This window comes from Epinephelus moara, chromosome 14 (assembly GCF_006386435.1).
Source record: "Epinephelus moara isolate mb chromosome 14, YSFRI_EMoa_1.0, whole genome shotgun sequence".
NCBI lineage: Eukaryota > Metazoa > Chordata > Actinopteri > Perciformes > Serranidae > Epinephelus > Epinephelus moara.
In genome coordinates, this window is record NC_065519.1 from 19,830,719 (window position 1) to 19,850,025 (window position 19,307).

Here is a 19,307-nt window from a genome sequence, read left to right on the forward strand (position 1 = left end):
CTTGTGATGCCTGTTATTGTCTCACAAGGTTGTCTTATAGTTAGATAGTGGGGAAAAAAGGACAGAAGAAGACAAGAAAGCCATATTGGTCGGAGGAGGAAATTATTATACTTATGGAGGAATACACAAGAAAACCATTGTTGGAAGAAGCAACAAATATTAATTCAGTTAAATCTATACAGTAAAATCAAAAGTGTATCCATTGGGTTCTCCACTCTTCTCGGGGTGTGTTAGTTTTTGTCATGAATCCACATAAACTCAGTCATGATGCCATTAAGATAGTCAGAGGTATGTCAAGTTTTTTTTGTACCTTGCTTTGGTTGCTAAGGTCATGTGCAATGGTCCAGGGATTCCTTAAGTAAAAGACCAAGACAAGGAGAAAACCAATAAATACCTTACAACCATTTTAAGGACACCTTAAGGAGAACACTTCAGGGTGTTTTGTGCAACCAATTTTATTTTTAGAAAACTTTAACTAGGACCTTACGGCAAATCTTAGCTTAGTGTTTTGTACAACTGGCCTCAGGGCCTTTATTGTGAAAGTTAAGAATGGAAGGCGTAAGGCTGTAATGTGCTGCCATTTACAGTGTGTTGTCATTTTGTTTCAGACTAAGGAGCCTTTTATTAATCATTTTACTACTTCCATAAGTAGGCTTGGGCGGTATCTCCATAGTACAGTATGACAGGGTATTTAGAAATCCCCACGGTATGACACTCATCTTTCTATTAAACTGACACAGAGATGCTGTATTGAGGCAATGTTTTATAGTGCACATCATGCGCCACCAGTGGTCAGTCTCTACTGGTGGAACAGGGAGCAGAAATGACAAATATGGTGAATGTGAGTGGTGGGGATAACATTACAGGACTGTAAACAGTCAACCAGCAACGGCAGAGAGAGTCCACGGGAAAAACAACAACATAATTTTACATTTAACTCGTTGAATTAAGGGATTATATCGACAAAACCAGAGTCTGTGATTGTTGGATCGGTGGACTAACTAACTAGACCAGTGGTTCCCAACTGGTGGGTTGCAGGTTCGTTGTGAATGGACTGCAAGTGAACTGAAAACATGTCATGTTTATAAAAACACTTTGTTTTGAGGTACACTGAATTTGCGTTGCAAAGCTTTTATTTTGAAGTGCCGTTTTCCCACTGTAGAATGACTATTGAACCGGCAACTATTTGAGAGGGACAGCAAATTAGCTTAATGACATGGCCAATCGCAAGTATGACGCTGAATATATTAAACTGTGTGGACCGTGAACTAATGACTAAGGAGAAATATGTATCCCGTGGCTGGACCAGTTGGGATCCACTGAACTAGATGAGTCACAAGGCTAACTAAAAGAGTTTTGGTGAGACACAAATACCATCATACACCGTATACCCCAGTGACATTTAAGGAAGTTATGAAAATATAGATCTTGCCCAAGCCTATTGATAAGTATAGGCATAACTCTAAACCCTTGGCTACAGTACCAGTGAAGGTTCTTTGCAGTTACTGTCCTCAGTAGCGGAAATGGTGAATGGTGGAACAACTGAAGTAACTGTGGACAATAAAATGCAGTGTGTCCTGTGTTGTTAGCAGATGTTAGGCTCTAACAAAAACAGAAAGCAATCTGGTCTTTGTGACAGTGGCGCACATAATAATGGAACACTAGGCAGGTAAAAGTTTGAAAGTTGTCTGTTTCCACGTTAATTCATTAAAATTGTGCAACATGTTGACCCAGTGCTTAAAACTGTGTGAATCCACAGTCATCCTGAGTTTAAATTGATCAGTTCAAACAAGTCTCAACTTACTACACATGTGCCGGTTATGTTAAAATGAATGTGTCATGTCTCTGTCTGACTTGTCTTGACTAACCGCTCTCCCCCTCTAACCTCCCCCCCATGATAATCTGTCAACACTACCCTGATAATGTGAATAACCAGCCTCCACCATCACCTCTCCACCTCCACACTGAGACACCATTTCCTCTGACACACCATTGTGATTGTGCATGCAAAGAACACATGGATTTTTATAGCACTTTCATATATTTTACAAGCTGCAAAGGACATTCTTTACTGAAAGGGTAATAACATCTTCTCTCCAAACCGTTTCGATCAGACAGTACGGGCTTTGTACTGACATCGAGAGCTCAGCCGGATGCTATGTGACTGTTGCTGACCGTCCCAACTTATTCTTATGATTTGACTCTATTGATGGCGGACAGAGGCCATCAATAGAGTCCAGTTTTCTGCCTGATTGGAAAACCACCCAACGAATCTTACCGATCTTCTTTTCCAATGATCCTCTGATCGTGTCTGATCTCTCTGCTGTCTGCTTTTTTTATATTCACAGACACAAAGAGATGAATGGTCTCAACACAGCATTGATTTCTGATTCCCTAGTTTGCAAGCTCTTTGCATCTGAAACCCGAGTTTGAATTGTGTTTTCAGTCTCCAGGTCGGGAGATGTCTCACTTTTGAATGCTGTTAAATCAGGAAGTGTTTGTAAATTACTAAAATCAGACAAAATGTTCCTAAATTTTCACAGAACGTATCTTCAGAATCTCCACTGTCTTCTGTCTGTATTTCCTAATTGGCGTTGAATCACTTCCTGATCTGACGGCACTGAAAGTGACTGGATTCTCCGCACGATCATCAGCTCAACAACTGTCAGTTTGGCTGGCGGCCAAACAGCCTGGCTAACGTGTCTCTCTATTAGTCGCAGCCCTGATGATGCTGTAACGCTGTGAGGGCTGAAGATTCATGTGCTGACAAAGGCCAGCAGTGTACTCTCTTAATGAAATGAAATTTGGCTTGTTCACACTGGCAAAATGGCAAATTTACGACCAAAACTAAAGGCTGTCGGAACTTATATATCATTAAACAAGTGAAAGTTAGCATCCCAGCAGCATATCACACGGCCTTTGTGCACATGCCAAATGACACATGATACTAGATATTATGCAACGGCAATAAAACAGAAGAAGAATTTGTTTTTGCTTCCTGTTTAAAGTGGTGCAACATCATGAATCATGATATCAAGGGTGCAGCAAGAAGGAAAGACATTTGGGAAAATGTGCTTATTTGCTTTCTGGATGAAAAGTTAGATGGGAATGGGAACCAGTCACATTTCTTTGTTAAATATGAAGCTACAGCCAGGAAACAGTTAGCTTAGCTTAGCATAAAGACTGAAATCAGGGGGTAACGGCAAGCCTGGGTTTACCTAATAAAATCCACCTACCAGCTTATTAATATGCAACAGATCTTGTTTGTTTCATTCATACAAAAAACAAAGTGGAAAGACAACTTTTATCTAACCCTCAGCAAGAAAGCAAATACGTGTACTTCCCAAAAATGTCAACGTATTCCTTGAAGACTAGTGTTTTAAAAAATGGCTCATGCAGTCACACCACTTGAATCCTCTTCTTTAAAGTTGTGGAATGATCTTTTTGCATTCATTTGTTTCCGTCATATATTATACTGAGCCTACCTGCAGGTCAAACAGATAACACAGTTGAACACGAGGGAGTCGAGTCTGTCTTGATGCACATGAACCAAGCTCAACAGCCCTAGAACGGCTTGCGGACACCGACACCCTCACCCCGTCTCTCCGAGAGGCAACAAACTGCTGCATCCTTTTTGTAGGGAATATGCTGTCAGAAATAAAAACAGCATATGGAAAAGAATGCCCTGTTGCATGGTCTGGTGCCTCCCCCTCCGTTGCGTGTGTGTGTGTTTTTCTGATTGCCTGTTAGAGCTACTGTATGCAGTTTATATTGGTCTTTGTGCAAAATCAACCCTGAGTGCTAACTGTCAGGTACAGTAGAATGTAATCAGAATCTTTAGCTGCTAATCTCATTTGCTCATGCCCTTCCATTTTAAAACCCTAAATCCATACCTAACCTTAATCCATTAATGTCTGCATAATGATATCTACACATAAACAAATTACTTTAAATAATTATACCGGTCAGTAACAGCTGAGTTAGGTAATTTCCTCTGGCTGACATCTGCTTCCTAATTTGTTCTGCTTTATGTACCGTTTCCAGTTGCCGTCTTCAATGAGAATCAACAAGAAACAATTGTTTTTTGGAAATCTGCCAAATTCTCTGATGAGCTTAGTGCAGTTTAACCCCCCACTTGACAATTTAAGAAGTTCAAACAGCATAGATCTCTTTTTTTCCTTACTACTTAAGTGGAATCAGCGCAGCAGCAGTGCAGTTAGCCAGATGTGCAAATTTAGTGAATTTATTTCAGCACATTGTAAAAGTGGAAATGAGTGTCGCTCTGCATCTGAATGGCTTCTTTAGTTCTGTTGTCTGGGGAAAGGGAAGCCAATGGAAAACATAGTGATGGCTCAGTACCATGCTTTCATGTCCGATGCTGTCCTTTTTTTCCTGATATCTTATCTGGTGATTTAGCCAGGTTTGGACTGATACTGATACTTAATATCGGCTCGACACATCCCTAGTTGTTTCCCTACTAAGTTAAATGCCAAGGTTACCTCACCCAACAACAGAACCTAAAAGAGCGAATCACATGCGTTCATGTTGAAGTTTGAAGACTGCTTACTACCTTTACCTGGATGGCTTAGATCAGGGGTGTCAAACATATCGCCCATGGGCAAGAACCAGCCCACCAAAGGGTCCAATCTGGCCCACTAGATGACTAGACTAAGAGGTGCCAGGTTTCAGGAGCAAGTTAAACAATGCGTACTTCATGCAAAATTCTGCTTTAGAGGCTTTTCCACCTTGACCAGGATACAGTTCCCTGATATAACAATTAATACTTCATGTGACCATGTTTAAAGATATTGAACGGTGTGCAAAATAGTCTATCAGCAGTGTCAATTCAGAAGAATCTGTATCAGGAAATGTATGGATAAAAGCACGTGTAATGACAGTGAGTTGTAGACTGACTGAATGTGGAAGAACTGAGACATATTGTTGAAATTGTACTTTATTTTTTTGAAGACATCTCAGGCTGTTCATCTGTTTTGTAAATGGATGAATGTCTACAGAATGTCCTTGTAAATCTTTAGACAAAAAGGGAAAATATTGGAGCTGATGGTACTAATAGGTTATTGTGCGATGGTTTAATTGGCCTGGCCCATCTAAGATCAAATTGGGTTGTATGTGGCCCATGAACTATAATGAATTTGACACCCCTGGTTTGGATGAACCTATGCAGACACACTAACATCACTATTACACCATAAACTTCCAAATCCCAGTCATTTCTAACCTTATAGGTAAAAATAACCATCTCTAACCCAGAACCATTTCAGCATAGATTTCACTCCTTTATCTGCCGCAGCATCAGGGCTGATTTTACACACCTCACCTTTTTCCCCTTGCGTTTACGGTGTGCTGTGTGCTCTCTGACCTCTGTGATGTCACTTCCTGCCAGCACCAAGATAGAGAAGGAGAAGAAGGAGCACGCGAGGCAGCACGGGATGATCAGGACGGAAATCAGTGGGGCGGAAATTGCCGAGGAGATGGAGAAGGAGAGGAGATTTTTCCAGCTGCAGATGTGTGAGGTCAGTCTCACTAATGACTGGGAGTCAGACGCAGTTTGTTTAAATATGTTAATCAAAAAATGCATCATTAAATGTTAGAAATGGAGCTCCTACTGTCTGAAAACGCCTGCAGACAGTTGACAGTGCGTCGAATGGTAGTAGAGGTTTGGAAAAATAACCTTTTTACTGACTAGGTACTGCAAAGCTCTGTCAACAGTTATTTCAGAGTGGATGTAAAGCATTCTGGAATACAAGTTTTAGGTTACATTTAGTATGTTTGTGCCGTCTGCACCTCTTTGATGTTTTACTTGAAAGATGAAGACTTTTACTTTGAAGCGTCTGGAGATGAGATGAAAGGGACGTGTATGTTTGAGATGGAGCCCGAGTTGCCTTTCCCCTCAGACTGAACCCTGCCTCCTCGTGCCTGACTGAATCTGTATTCATTATGTTTACAGTATCTGCTCAAAGTCAATGAGATCAAAATCAAGAAGGGGGTGGACCTGCTGCAGAACCTCATCAAGTACTTCCACGCACAGTGCAAGTAAGACAACCGAAGCCTGCTGGAAATTTTGTTCAGAGCAGTGTTTTACTTTTGATTTGTGATTATTCAGTGATGTTATTCGACCTGGAAATTGTTAGTTTGTACAATTTAAGGCCCTCAGATATAAATGCAAGTGGCAGGTCTTTTTTAATGCTATGGTAAATTCATATGCTTGCTGCTCAGTTTCTTCCAGGATGGTCTGAAAGCTGTAGACAACTTGAAACCTTCCATAGAGAAACTGGCCACAGATCTGCACACGGTGAGAAAACCAGCTGCTCTGGTGTCGTCTTTCCTTCACTTGACGTTTATATCATTTCTACATCATCATGTGTCTTCTTTCGCTCCTGTTTTCTTGATCCTTTTTTACAACAGATAAAGCAGGTGCAGGATGAGGAGAGGAAACAGCTGACTCAGTTACGAGACGTCCTCAAGTCGGCCCTACAGGTGGAGCAGAAAGAGGTAACACACACAAATACACACACAGCTCTGGAGATCCTCTGTGACCCTTCAGTGTCAGTCAAATATCACATTTTGATCTTTTTAATCCCTATAGATCTGCTCTTTAATCATAGAGACGATCCTGAATCTCACAACTTTTTAACCCTCAGCTCTTCTCAGACACACACGCGCTAATGTAGGACTCTATCAGGGTTGGGGTTCATGTTACCATGTATCAGCTGAAGAGCAAATTTCTGATTAAAGCAACTACTAGGAGCTGTTATTTTGTGTTGTGGTATTTGAGCTACTTCCTTCAGTTGGCTAAGAAAGGGCTTGAGCTCGGGACTGCTGCCTGTGGCTATGTTTTTGTGTTGATTTTGGTGGCCCCTGTGGACAAAATGGGTAGTGTTTCAATGAGCACCACAGCCTTGCCTCATTAAGATCTCGATCTGGCTAACACATGTATTTGTTTTGAAAGTCAGATAAAGAAAGAAACAACTTATTTCTAATGTATGCATAACGATAAGGTGATGTATCCGTTAGCGGCTCTTACGGCTGCACCTGACTAAGAATTATGTCAGTTGTATCGGGTTTGGCTGTTAAATATAAACAACACGGCGGCGCGGTAAGGAAGTGGTTAGCATTGTCACCTCATACCAAGAGGGTTCCTGGTTCGAACCCGGGGTTGGGGGTTCAAACCCTGGGGTGGGGGAGTTTGCATGTTCTCCCTGTGTCAGCGTGGGTTTTCTCCAGGTACTCCTGCTTCCTCCCACAGTCCAAAGACCTGCAGGTTAATTGGTGACTCTGAATTGTCCGTAGGTGTGAATGTGAGTGTGAATGGTTGTCTGTCTCTATGTGTCAGCCCTGTGATAGTCTGGTGACCTGTCCAGGGTGTACCCTGCCTCTCACCTAGTGTCATCTGGGATAGGCTCCAGCCCCCTGCGACCCCTAACAGGATAAGTGGTTATGGAAAATGAATGAATGAATGTTCAATACGAATATTCAACTATTTGTCCATTTTCTTCCATCTAGAACAGGGTTCAGCAGGACTTTCAGGTAATATAGCAAACAAGCCAAGTAAACCTAAGCTAATGCGGGCCAGCTATGCCAATGACGGATCGGAAATGTGCAACGCCATTTTTTGCCGACACTATATATCAAATAAAAGCCAGAGACTGTATCGTATAAAGTTGCTGTGAGCTGTTAATTTACCTCTTCTAATTAGAAGGCAGAAAATAATGTTATTTTGGAGCCTGACTGGGCAAAGCCTCTCTTCCTCTGGGCAGCTGCCTCTGTCTCGATCCACTTGAAGGAATCTCAGTCAACTGAAGTCAGTCTGTGACTGATGATTCCAATCTTTAGCTTTCAGGGGGTAGCCCCAGTGGCCATGTTAGATTAACTGTATTATGACGATGGTGAATCTAAGTAAACTTTGTTTTAGCCACCAACAGTAATTTATATATTGATGTAAAAACAAGTCTTGCAGTGTATAACATGAATAAAATAGACAGGTTACATACCTGTCTCAAAGGAAGAGGAACAATTCCAGATCGATTCTTAATCCTTTAAAATCTCACGATATTCTCCATCTGTTGAATGACCAACCAAGGTTTTGCCTGTTCTCTACTACTGTCTCTAATCTTTTTTCTGTTCTTCGGTCTGGTCTTTACTCTTTGCTGATCCTGCCCCAGTATCAGCCATAACGTCAAAAATAAGGTTCTCTAAAGAACAAGCTTCCTGCTTACCTTTACCTGGCTAACGTACCACTCACCATGAAAATTTGCCTGGGAAACTAAACGTAGGCTCTTCCATCTAAGTGTCATAAATCTTTTTGTCTGTATTTGTGGGGAATCGGACCTGGTAACAGGCAGTAAAAATAACTCTATAGAAACAGCCAGTCTTCTCCCTGATGGTCTCATTTGCTTATGTGGGTCATATAGAGGCATCAGTATTAAACTGCGCCTGTTTAATAACCAGCTGAAAACTCCTTGTAGTTGCTTTAAATCTCTTGTGAAAATGCATCTTCAGTGTGTCATAAAAAGCTGAGGTGTTTCCCATTTGTTTCGTACATACATTGCTTGTATGCATTTTCTCCACCACCTAAATGAGTGGACGCGATTCTTAACTGATCCCAGCCCTGTGCTTAGAGAGCCATTAAATATGCAGCCACTCCTGGTCTCACCTAAAGATTGTTCTCTTCTTTCTTTCGCTGCCTCCGTCTTTTGTGAAACAAGTCTAGGAGAGTAAGTGGATTTCTTGGGAAAAATAAACATCGCTGTGGTTGTTTGCATCCTGTTTTCACTGTGGTGTTTGCTTCCATTGTAGTGTTAGATTAATAGTGTTTTATGTGCTTTTTTTACAGCAGCATATGTTTTTATTCAGATTTGTCATCGCCATGTTTCAGTGCTTTGGTTCATTTTAGTTGTGCTTCTTATTTTAAATTACTTTTCAATGAGAAAAGCTCGAGCTGCATTCCCGCTCCTCCGAGATTATCCTGTTGGCTGTGTGTGTGTCTGCTGATAACGGCACACACCAATAAAGTCATTAAAGTCCCGTCAGTGCCGGCCTTCAGGAGTCATCCTCTCTGTTTGCCGTGGCATTTCCAGACAGGAAATGACATTATTCATACAAAAATCTGGCCTTTGTTTGTTCATTTTTTACACTGAGGTGTTGTGACATTGTAATCAAACCAATTATCCAAAAGAAAAATCAAGTTAAGTTTAATCTAGCTAAGGTTAAATAAATAAAGAATTGCATTATGATCCTTTCGGACTTGCTTATGGCAGCTATTTGCCACCTGCTTTTGCAGATTCTTATTCAGAGGCGTAAAAGCTCCTCTTATTTCTCATCCCCATGTGTACAAAATCATTCAGGCTCTCAGCCGCAATCTTCTATTGTTCTTCACACCCGCTTCTAAATTCTCAGAGGAGCAGAAGACTCAGAATCAGAGCGTAAATCTGAGCCATTTAACGCTTCGGTGGCTCCCACTTGACAGCAATTTGAATTGGCAAATCCTACGTGCAGCACCTGCTTTTTATTTGTTCTGTTTTTTTTTGTATTTGTGTGAAGGCTCTGATTTCTTGTCTCTATTTGTGTGTGTGTTTTCCCAGGATTCACAGGTGCGGCAGAGCACCACCTACAGCCTGCACCAGCCACAGGGTAACAAGGAGCATGGCACAGAGCGCAGCGGGTACCTTTACAAGAAAAGTGACGGGTGAGTTTTTGAAATATCTTTAGAAGATGAGTTGTGGTGCTGTATGTGAAATAAATATTAGTTTATTGAACACTGTTTTTTGCTGAGTTTTAAATTTGTAATAAATATATTAAGATAAGATTTTTCATACAAAAAACCCAACTGAAGATTTCAGCATATTTCAAATGTAAAATTATTTTCATTACAAATTAAACTGTTCATAATTTTCTCGTTCAATCACTTGAATACGTTTGTAAAATGTCACAAAATAGTGAAAGTGCCCATCACAATTTACCAGAGCCCAAGAGGACATCTTTAAATAGCTTGTTTTAACTGATCAAATCCCAAAGACTTTAAGTTTACAATGATATAAAACAGAAAAGAAGGAGAGTGCTTCTTGGAGAGTGTGATTGGTGTTCTTGACTGAAAAATGGCTTGAAGGTCCAGTGTGTAGGATTGAGGGGGATATGCTGGCAGAAATGGAATATAATATATATATATATAATAAGTGTTTTCTTTAGTGTATAATCACCTGAAAATAAGAACCGTAATGCTTATGTAACCTTCTATTGAGTTGGTTATATCTACATAGGGTGGGGATCCTCGTCTACGGAGATGGCCATGTTGCACCGCCATGTTTCTACAGCAGCCCACAATGGACAAAGCAAACACTGCCTCTTGATAGAACCATTCGTGTTATTGCATTGGCCACTGTATTTTGCAGCCCCTCTGTGACGAGCAGCAGCTGAAAAACACTAATTTTTTTTAACATGAAACTGCTTAATTCAGTGTTTTTACCAGTTTAAATCACCTCGTCTGTTTGATTTGGAGAGGAAGAGACCTCTGTGGATAATTCAACTCCAGGTAAAAACCTCCTGAACAATGAACACTGAAGGAATTCTAACCTGGAGAAGTTTCAGCTGGTTGCAATATGCAATCCTCACCACTAGATGCCACTAAATCCCCCTAAATTTTACACACTGCTCCTTCAAACTATTAAACAATTATCAAAATTGTTGCAGATTCATTTTCTGTGGATCAGCTCATCAATTAATGAGCTATTGTCTTAGCTGTGGAACTTTATGATTAATAAATCTGAATTAATCACACACATCAATTTTTGCTGTGAAAGTATTTAAAAATTCAAATAAATGCTGTCAGATGTGTTGTAGTAAAGCTGCTGGATTTTGGACACAAATGTCAATCTGTCCTCTACCACCGAAACTGGTCTGCAGTCCATTGCGATCCATTTTGCAAGGGAGTTAGTTCGTTGATCACAAACTTGTGTCTTAATGCCTGGTCGAGTGTAGCTTGACGAGGCTGGCTGCTGCTAGCGCTAGCATCAGAGGTTGTGCCAGCTCGGACATCCAGGTTCGCTCCTAATTGCTATGTGTTTAAGTGATATTTCAGGCTTGAAGTACTCCGACGTGATAAAAATTAACCGTGGAAACTGCAACAGTTCCATTCCATTCACAGGGCCAGGCAGCTCTGTCTCTGACAAAGCCACTGTGGCCTTCAGTGACGCACCAAGGAACGGGATTAATCAGTGTTCATTTTTTAACGTGTTATTTTTTCTGTAATTAATTAATTGAAGTTAACGTGTTATTTTGACAGCTCTAGTTTTATCATAAATATGAATACACTGCTCAGCCTGTGTGTCATACCTAATGCATATATTCTGTATTATAACATGATCATAATAAATATTTCATCACAAGTTTCTGCTCTTTGAGTTCAGTGTGTGTGTGTGACTTACTAACCACTGTCTTCTGTGTGTCACAGGCTGAGGAAAGTGTGGCAGAAGAGAAAATGCACAGCGAAGAACGGATACCTCACCATCTCACACGGCACAGTAAGTAAACAGTCACACTAGACAGACAGTGTGTATGTTTGTGCTGGTTAAAACAGTTGAGATGCACATATGCATGCTTCACTTAGTCACACACATTAAAGTTTCATTGTCCGTCTCCCGAGCCAGTCATTATCTTCACCCGTTAAGAAAGCAGCAGAAAGCACAGGCTGAGTTAACATTCTCCTCACGGCGCCGCCTCAGCTGAGCCTCTTTTAACTTGAACTCTGTTTGTTCCCATATAAAGATTTAGCTGTGGCCCGGTCAGCTCCTCTCAGTAACGCAGCTTGTCTCACACGTAGCAGCTTATCAGATGTTTCATTTGGCTGCAGCAGCAGGCAGATATGGTTAAAGACAACACTCCCCCTCATTTATGTTGTTGTTGTTACCCTCCCTCCCTCTCTCCCTCTCTGCTCTCCATCTCTGTCTGTCTGACAGGCTAACCGGCCGCCAGCTAAACTCAACCTGCTCACCTGCCAGGTGAAACACAATCCTGAAGAGAAGAGAAGCTTCGACCTCATATCCCGTAAGTTTAGCCCCGTCTCTGTCTTCTCATTTTGTATGTCACCTTCCTTAACTTTTTTTTCCTAATCTTTATACGTTGCACTCAAATGCCTCATTTTAATTAGCTCCGTTCATGCAGACAGCAGCAGGTCATGATTTGTGGTGCTGCAGAGTGGATTTCAAATGTTTTTGTGTTTAGCACGCAGCAGCAAGCCAAGAATAAGCTGATTTCTTAAAACACATCTTTGCCCATCCAGGACATCTCAATCTAGCATTTAGTCTTAATCCTAGAGTGAAAGAACAGCAAACAAAAAGCTGAAATGATTGTGCTAATAACTGATTTGTCAACTGACAGATAATGAATCAGCAGCTGTTTTGCTTGTGATAGACATTTTCATTATTGATGATAATAAAAAAAAATCTGCAAATCAGTCGCTTAAGAAAAGAATCATTTACATTGTTTGTTGTTTCCTTAATAGTCCATTTCTCTCAAACAAATAAAGGGATCAGCATTTTTGAAACTTTACACTCTGCAGATTTTTCTATAACAAATCAACAGATTTTTTCTTTTTGTGGCCGCACTGTGAGAGGTAACATAACTTTTTTTAAAAGGTGTTTTGTGGACATATTAAAAAAGCCTTTATGATAATAACATTAATGACTTACAGTACGATATATGGACGTGACCTCGATCATTTTGCTGACCTTGATATTGTTTACATAAGAATGTCACCAAGATTTTAGCTAACATGATGCCAGAATGAACAGCAGGGATTTCCCGAACATCATAAGACTTGGGCACAGAGATTCGCCCTTTTTTCCCCTCCGTGTCTCCACATACTATCACAAGTCCAAAGAAAAATAAAACAACACCTCAAAGACGACACAGCGTAGTTTACTACGTAGCCTGCAGCTGCACTTTTGGAGTTTAAGAGACACAGTCCTTATAGTCGTTAGCTTGCCAACGCCTGGCAACGAGCCTAAAAGTCTGTTGTTCTTCATCCTCCACCAGCAAACCTCCTTCCCCCAGGCCATCCATCCCTGGCAACACACTGGCTGGGGGTAAATGCGGCGTTCCTGGAGCTTTGCGAAGATTTTCTACTAGTCACATCACTTGTTTCTGTTGGCCAAATTTTGTATGAAGTCTCAGACTGCCTAATTTTGGGCTCCTATAAATCCTCCTTTAACGATACCATAATTACTTTCTTGTATTTGTTACTGAGTGTGAATTACTTTTTTTTCCATATTCCCTTCAGCTCAACTCAACTCAAATTTATTTACAAAGCACATTTAAAAACAACTCACATTGACCAAGTGCACATAGGCAACAGAGGTAACAGAGGCAACATAACTGTCAGGTACACAGCTCACACATTTAGAGACATAACACACACACACACACACACACACACACACACACACACACACACACACACACACACACACACACACACACACACACAGGCACACGTCAGAGAGAGCCACATCAGGGGGACTCAAACGCTAATGAATAAAAGTAGGTTTTGAGCCTGGAGTAAAGAGTCGGTGAAGGAGGTGGATCTGATTGGGAGGTGGATGCTGTTCCACAGGCACGCTCACCCCTGAGCTTAAGTCTGGAGCGTGGGACAGCCAGGAGCCCCAGGTCAGCTGACCTGAGGGACCTGGGGGTAGATAAGGAGTCTGTGCAGAGATCTGTGATGTAGCATGGCGCCAGACCATTAAGGGCTTTGTTAACACACAGGAGAACCTTAAAATCAATTGTGAACTTTACAGGCAGCCAGTGGAGGCAGCCAATGTCTGAATATTCTTAAGAATCAAAAGTCTGTCACTCTTTGAAAAGGCGTACTGCGGCATAAAATTGACTAAAAATGACAGTAATAGTATTTATTGCAGTTATTTTTGGGACAGTATACCGTACTTAAAACAAAGTTATTGTGACCGGCCTTTTATTAAGCCTTTTTATTACCAAGCTGACAGTGGAGAGATGACAGGAAGTAAAGAGGGAGAGAGGAGGGGTCATGACATACTACAAAGATTGTGGTTCACAGTTATTTAAGATTCGGTTAGTTTTTCCACACATAAGAGTTACCGACATTGAACTGGAGGGGCCACTGGAGACACGACGTGATTTAAGTTGCTTTGGATACAGCGGTGTAAAAATAGTTTTCCCTGGTTATTAGTGAGTGATTCACATCTGGAGACAGAAATAAAACTAAAAGAGGTTTTTTCTGTTCTGCAGTTTGACCTGTCAGCAGGATGCTTTAATACCAACTGCAGGAAGTTGCTCCGAGCTTTTTCCTCCATCTCCACTGCTCTTTGATTCATGTTCTCCTTACTTTCCTCGCCCACTTCTCTTTTCTGTTGTATCATCCTTTCCTTTTTTCTTTCAGACGACAGAACATATCACTTTCAGGCCGAGGACGACCAGGACTGTCAGATGTAAGTGCTTGTTCCTTCCTTCCCTTGTGTGTGTGTGTGTGTGTGTGTGTGTTCAGTCTTGTGCCTGAGTGCATCCTGTTTACCACCTCGGCCACTTTCCACACACTTCCTACCTCACACCCAGTCAGACGCTTGGCCTTGTCTTTACCTCCCACCTCCTGACTGTAACGGCCTTTCACTCCCCTCTTCTCTCCCCCCTTTTTTTTTTTACTTCCTCCGTTGCGTTCTGCTTTGGCTGCTCCCATTCCCGCCTCACAACCTACTTTTTCCTCCTCCTCCCTCTTCTTCTCCTTCTTTCTCTGTCATTATTCACATTTTCATCTGCCTGACTCACCTCTCCTCCTGTCTCCTCTCCCCTCCTCTCCTCTCTCCTCCCTCGTCCAGCTGGATCTCGGTGCTACAGAACAGCAAAGAGGAGGCGCTGAATCAGGCCTTCAAAGGGGACCAGCATGTTGGAGAGAATAACATTGTTCAGGAGCTAACCAAGGCAATCCTGGGAGAGGTGAAGAGGATGACGGGAAATGACGTATGCTGTGACTGCGGAGCGCCCAGTGAGTAGCAAAGAACGACAGATGATTGACAGCGCAGAATGAAAACAAATTTTGTGATCTTTCAATGATTGCTGAGAAAAAGACCACACCAGGGTCTTTTTGTTTTTTTAGCTGATTGCTGAGTGACATTTTTTCCAGAGCTTACAGCAAGTTTAAGACAGCCACCCACACCTGAGTTAGTCCACATGCAGAGGCACTTTTACAACCAGTGTTTCTGTAAAGTATTAAAAACTCTGAACGTTGCGGGTCAGGCTACGGCCTTAGATGCAAATCAAGTGCTTCACTACAGCTGGCAGCCACAGATAACTGTCAGCAGTTTGTCTCACCTATTTCTTTTCCTCATCAGACTGCCAATTTAATGTCTGAAGCAGGGGTCGATGACTACACTGAGGACAGTGGCCTCGTTAGTGTCTGACATAGCCACCTCCTTTCAGTTTCCTCCACCCTTTTAGTGGTGAATAAATAAAATGGAAATTGAAGCATTCAAGGACTGATTTGGATGTTGATTACTATGGCAACAAAGCTTTGAAGCTCCAAAGCGTTCAGGTCAGCCCTAATATGCTGTCTTAGTCTTAGCGACCACTCAAAGCGCTTCACACCACGGGTACCAGTCACCCCTTTCACACACACATATATACACAGGTGGTCAAGGCTACCATACATGGTGCCACCTGCTCATCAGATAATCATTCATGCATCTTTACTGTGTGCACATTTGTAGAAGACTGTTATATCTCCTGAGCCACAGCTGCCCCACATCACTGTGTGTAATAGGAGGTGTTGCAGAGATGTCAGCACTGATGATCACTTTGTTGCCCACACCTGTTTGATTCTGTCCTTTGAGTTCATTTGATACCTTTAGCCATCACATTGCAGTGGAAGGATATGTGCATTTCCAAATTGAGAGAGCTGTGCGCATCTTACTCACACCACAGCGTTGACTACATTAATAATTTAAATCTGAAGACATTGAGAGAGGATCATGTGCTTTACGGTGAATAAGGGCTGGTGTGACAGTGGGAGGTGCTGTCCAATTTCTGCTGTGGATCACTGGTATATGCCGCTCAGGGCAGCACTGCCCGTGTATGAGAAGATCGACCATGCGGTGTTCTTGCTTGGGTTGGGAAGCGTGGACCGTTAAATCATTCTACAGCCAGAAACCATGGATTACCAGAACCATTCACAAACATGGACTGTGATAAATCCGCAGCCAACAAAGTAATAAGATGCAAAAAGACTTAAGTGCACAAGTTATAGTAGCTGACAGCAGGGGCGTAAATATAGAAAGTGCAGGCAGTGCAATTGCACTCGGGCCCGTAGAGAGAGCGGGTCCTTGCAAGTGATTCAGTTTGCCACCTTCGACATATACCTGTATTCAAAGATAAATGATGAAAAAAAGAATATTATTAATTGAAAAACACTGCCATTTGCTATGTATTTTCTCAAAGAGGCAAACCCATCTACGTCAAGGTTTCTTTTTTTTAATAGTCAGTAGCTATCGAAAAGAAAATTACATACTTTTTCCATGTAAGCCATAAATTCTCTAAATATACTATAAAAAACTGTTCAATTAAATGATTGATTCTTTATTTCTTAGATGTTTTTGTCAGATATGCAGTGATGATTGCTGGGTAATATGTATGTTGATGTTGTCCAATGTCAAGTCTCTATTTGTGTCAAGACAATGCATGCACAATAGCGTGCACTAGGGCCTGTCATAACTTCCTTACGTTACCGGCTGATAGGATGACATTTCCGAAATTGAAACGTCAACTATGACCAATTCCACGTGACAAATAAATAAATTATTGTTTAATGAGGACCTAACAGTAATTATCCTCGGCTCTGTGGTCACGATCACATAAAATTTATGGTGAGAGGATCCCAGAATTCCTGGGAAAAGAGTGACATATTCTCTGCACGTAGTGACCTTAAAATCACAGGAAATCCTTCAGCTTTACTCTGGGCTTCCTGAATGTGTAAGAAAACATCACCAACAATATGTACACTGCAGTAGATTATTTGAAGCATGTTTACAGACTCTGAAGTGAATGAACAGAAATGATTTGTTGCCTGGAAGGTAGGAAATCAGACTAAAAATGAGTGGTATGTTTTGGGAAAGTGTTAGCAGTGATGTATATGCATAGTTGGGAGTTAATGGGCTGGTTTGGTCTCGGTATGATCAGTCTGTGGCTCAGAAAGTCCTGCAGACTGCATCCTCTGTATTTGGGAAGATATTCTGACATGTCCCCCAGTAATTTCTCTTAAATCTCATGAAATTTCATCCTCCAGACATGTATATACTTTAACATACTGTACATGTAATACACACACAGTATATCCACCAACATATACAGCGAGTATCTAGGCCAGACATTGCTACAGTACAGCTTGGTCACTTTCCTCTGACATTGTGTGCTGTGAGATAGTAAAAAGCCCTTCAGGCAGCTATTAAATTTCCAGAGCCCACAGCTTTTCACAAGGACACATCAAAGTTGGCTCACGTGCTGCAGAAATTACTTCAGCTTTAGTGGTTTTTCGCCCAAGGACAGCGTGTCACCCATATTCATTTCTCTCTTTTTTACCTCGTGCGTCATTTACCTCCTCTTCTCTGCATTCTCTTGACATTTTTTTCTGTTCTCTCTCAGATCCAACGTGGCTGTCCACCAACCTGGGCATCCTCACCTGTATTGAATGTTCGGGGATCCACAGGGAGCTCGGAGTCCACTACTCCAGGATCCAGTCCCTCACTCTGGACGTACTCAGCACCTCAGAGCTCTTGGTAAATCACTTTTGGCGTCCATCTTCTCGTTAAATCACCTCTCGTCTTCTGTTTTTGTCGCAGTTTGAGTCTCTTCATTGTATTGATTTTTGTCTGTACGAATCTCTGTGGAGATTTTTAGCCAGGATAAAACAGAGGAGAGGACAGATGGGAGTAGATACAGTGAAAAAGAATGAGGAGGAAACGAAATGAGGACAAAAGAGATAGTAAGTGGAGACAGGTAGGAAGGAGAGCATCACCCCAGGCCTCAGTCTCCTCTCCTCTCTCCTCCGAGACTTACTCTGGAAGTCTCCACACTCAGAATAGCTGAGATTTTTTATGGCTTTCCTAATCACTGTTTGGTGTAGAGATTTACCGCCTGTGGGACGGTTGGGATTAAATACTTCCAGTCGTGATTGCTTTCCTTGGTGTCAAAGACGCCAGTCGCGTTAGCCACAATCAGAGGGGCGTTGTGCAGTTTTTAAGGCTCCACGCGCACAGCACTGCATGCTGAGGTGTGAGCAGAGCAGGCAAGGATGATGACTTTTAAATTAATGTATGTGGTGCAGAGAATGTCTAGTGTAACCATAATATATGTGTGTGTGTTTGTGTCCATGTGTGTGCTCCACAGCTGGCCAAGAATGTGGGGAATGCAGGCTTTAATGAAATCATGGAGGCTTGTTTAAGCGCTGAAAATGTGGTGAAACCCAACCCAGCCAGTGACATGTAAGTCACCCCAACAACGTCTCTCCTCCGCACTCTCCCCGTCCCCTCCTCTCTCTTCCATCCCTGGACTCTTGCTCTCTGTCTTCTCACTTGTATCGCATCTCACTCATCTGAACAACTGTTGACACCATCACTGTGACATATAAGCACATTTATCCAGCATTGTACTGATCAGGATTTAATGTACAATCAAACCCACTCACATTAAGACTGTAAATGACACAGCTGTAACTAAGCAGCCGCCTCTTCACATGTCTAACCAGGCAGGCGAGGAAAGACTTCATCACTGCCAAATACACAGAGAAACGCTTCGCCAGGAAGAAGTGTCCCGATGCGACGTCGCGGCTCCACACGTTGTGTGACGCAGTGAAGGCCCGGGACATCTTCTCCCTCATCCAGGTCTACGCCGAGGGAGTGGACCTCATGGAGCCCATACCTCTGGCCAACGGACACGTCAGTACACAAAATATTCAACCTGTGAAATGTTTGAAGCTGAGTCTGTCCTTCAGCGGTGACTTTGCAACTTTATCCCTGTTGCTTTTCCACCAGGAGTTCTCAACAATCTGTTGCATCCTTCTTGCTCTTCACCTTTTTTCATGGTTCTCTATAAACACCTCACAGTCCCAGGGGAATATGTGCAAATGTTTTATCTTTTTTTATTTCAGGAACAAGGAGAGACGGCGCTTCATCTCGCAGTCAGACTGGTGGATAGAACGTCTCTTCACATCGTCGACTTCCTCACTCAGAACAGGTAAACAAAGCTAGAAAACAACAGGTAAACAAAGCCAGGAA

At 42.0% G+C, this 19,307-nt stretch overlaps 1 protein-coding gene across 1 annotated transcript in view; it reads left to right on the top strand.

Moving 5' to 3' along the window:
• asap2a (ArfGAP with SH3 domain, ankyrin repeat and PH domain 2a) overlaps positions 1–19,307 on the top strand; it is an 85,518-nt gene that overhangs the window by 52,334 nt on the left and 13,877 nt on the right. The window contains exons 6-18 of the mRNA XM_050062084.1: positions 5,405–5,534; positions 5,969–6,054; positions 6,238–6,313; positions 6,427–6,513; positions 9,603–9,706; positions 11,468–11,537; positions 11,973–12,060; positions 14,429–14,477; positions 14,862–15,028; positions 17,677–17,810; positions 18,421–18,515; positions 18,779–18,968; positions 19,181–19,266. Of these exons, the coding sequence (XP_049918041.1) occupies positions 5,405–5,534; positions 5,969–6,054; positions 6,238–6,313; positions 6,427–6,513; positions 9,603–9,706; positions 11,468–11,537; positions 11,973–12,060; positions 14,429–14,477; positions 14,862–15,028; positions 17,677–17,810; positions 18,421–18,515; positions 18,779–18,968; positions 19,181–19,266 (1,362 nt within the window). The remainder of the gene's footprint in view (positions 1–5,404; positions 5,535–5,968; positions 6,055–6,237; positions 6,314–6,426; positions 6,514–9,602; positions 9,707–11,467; positions 11,538–11,972; positions 12,061–14,428; positions 14,478–14,861; positions 15,029–17,676; positions 17,811–18,420; positions 18,516–18,778; positions 18,969–19,180; positions 19,267–19,307) is intronic.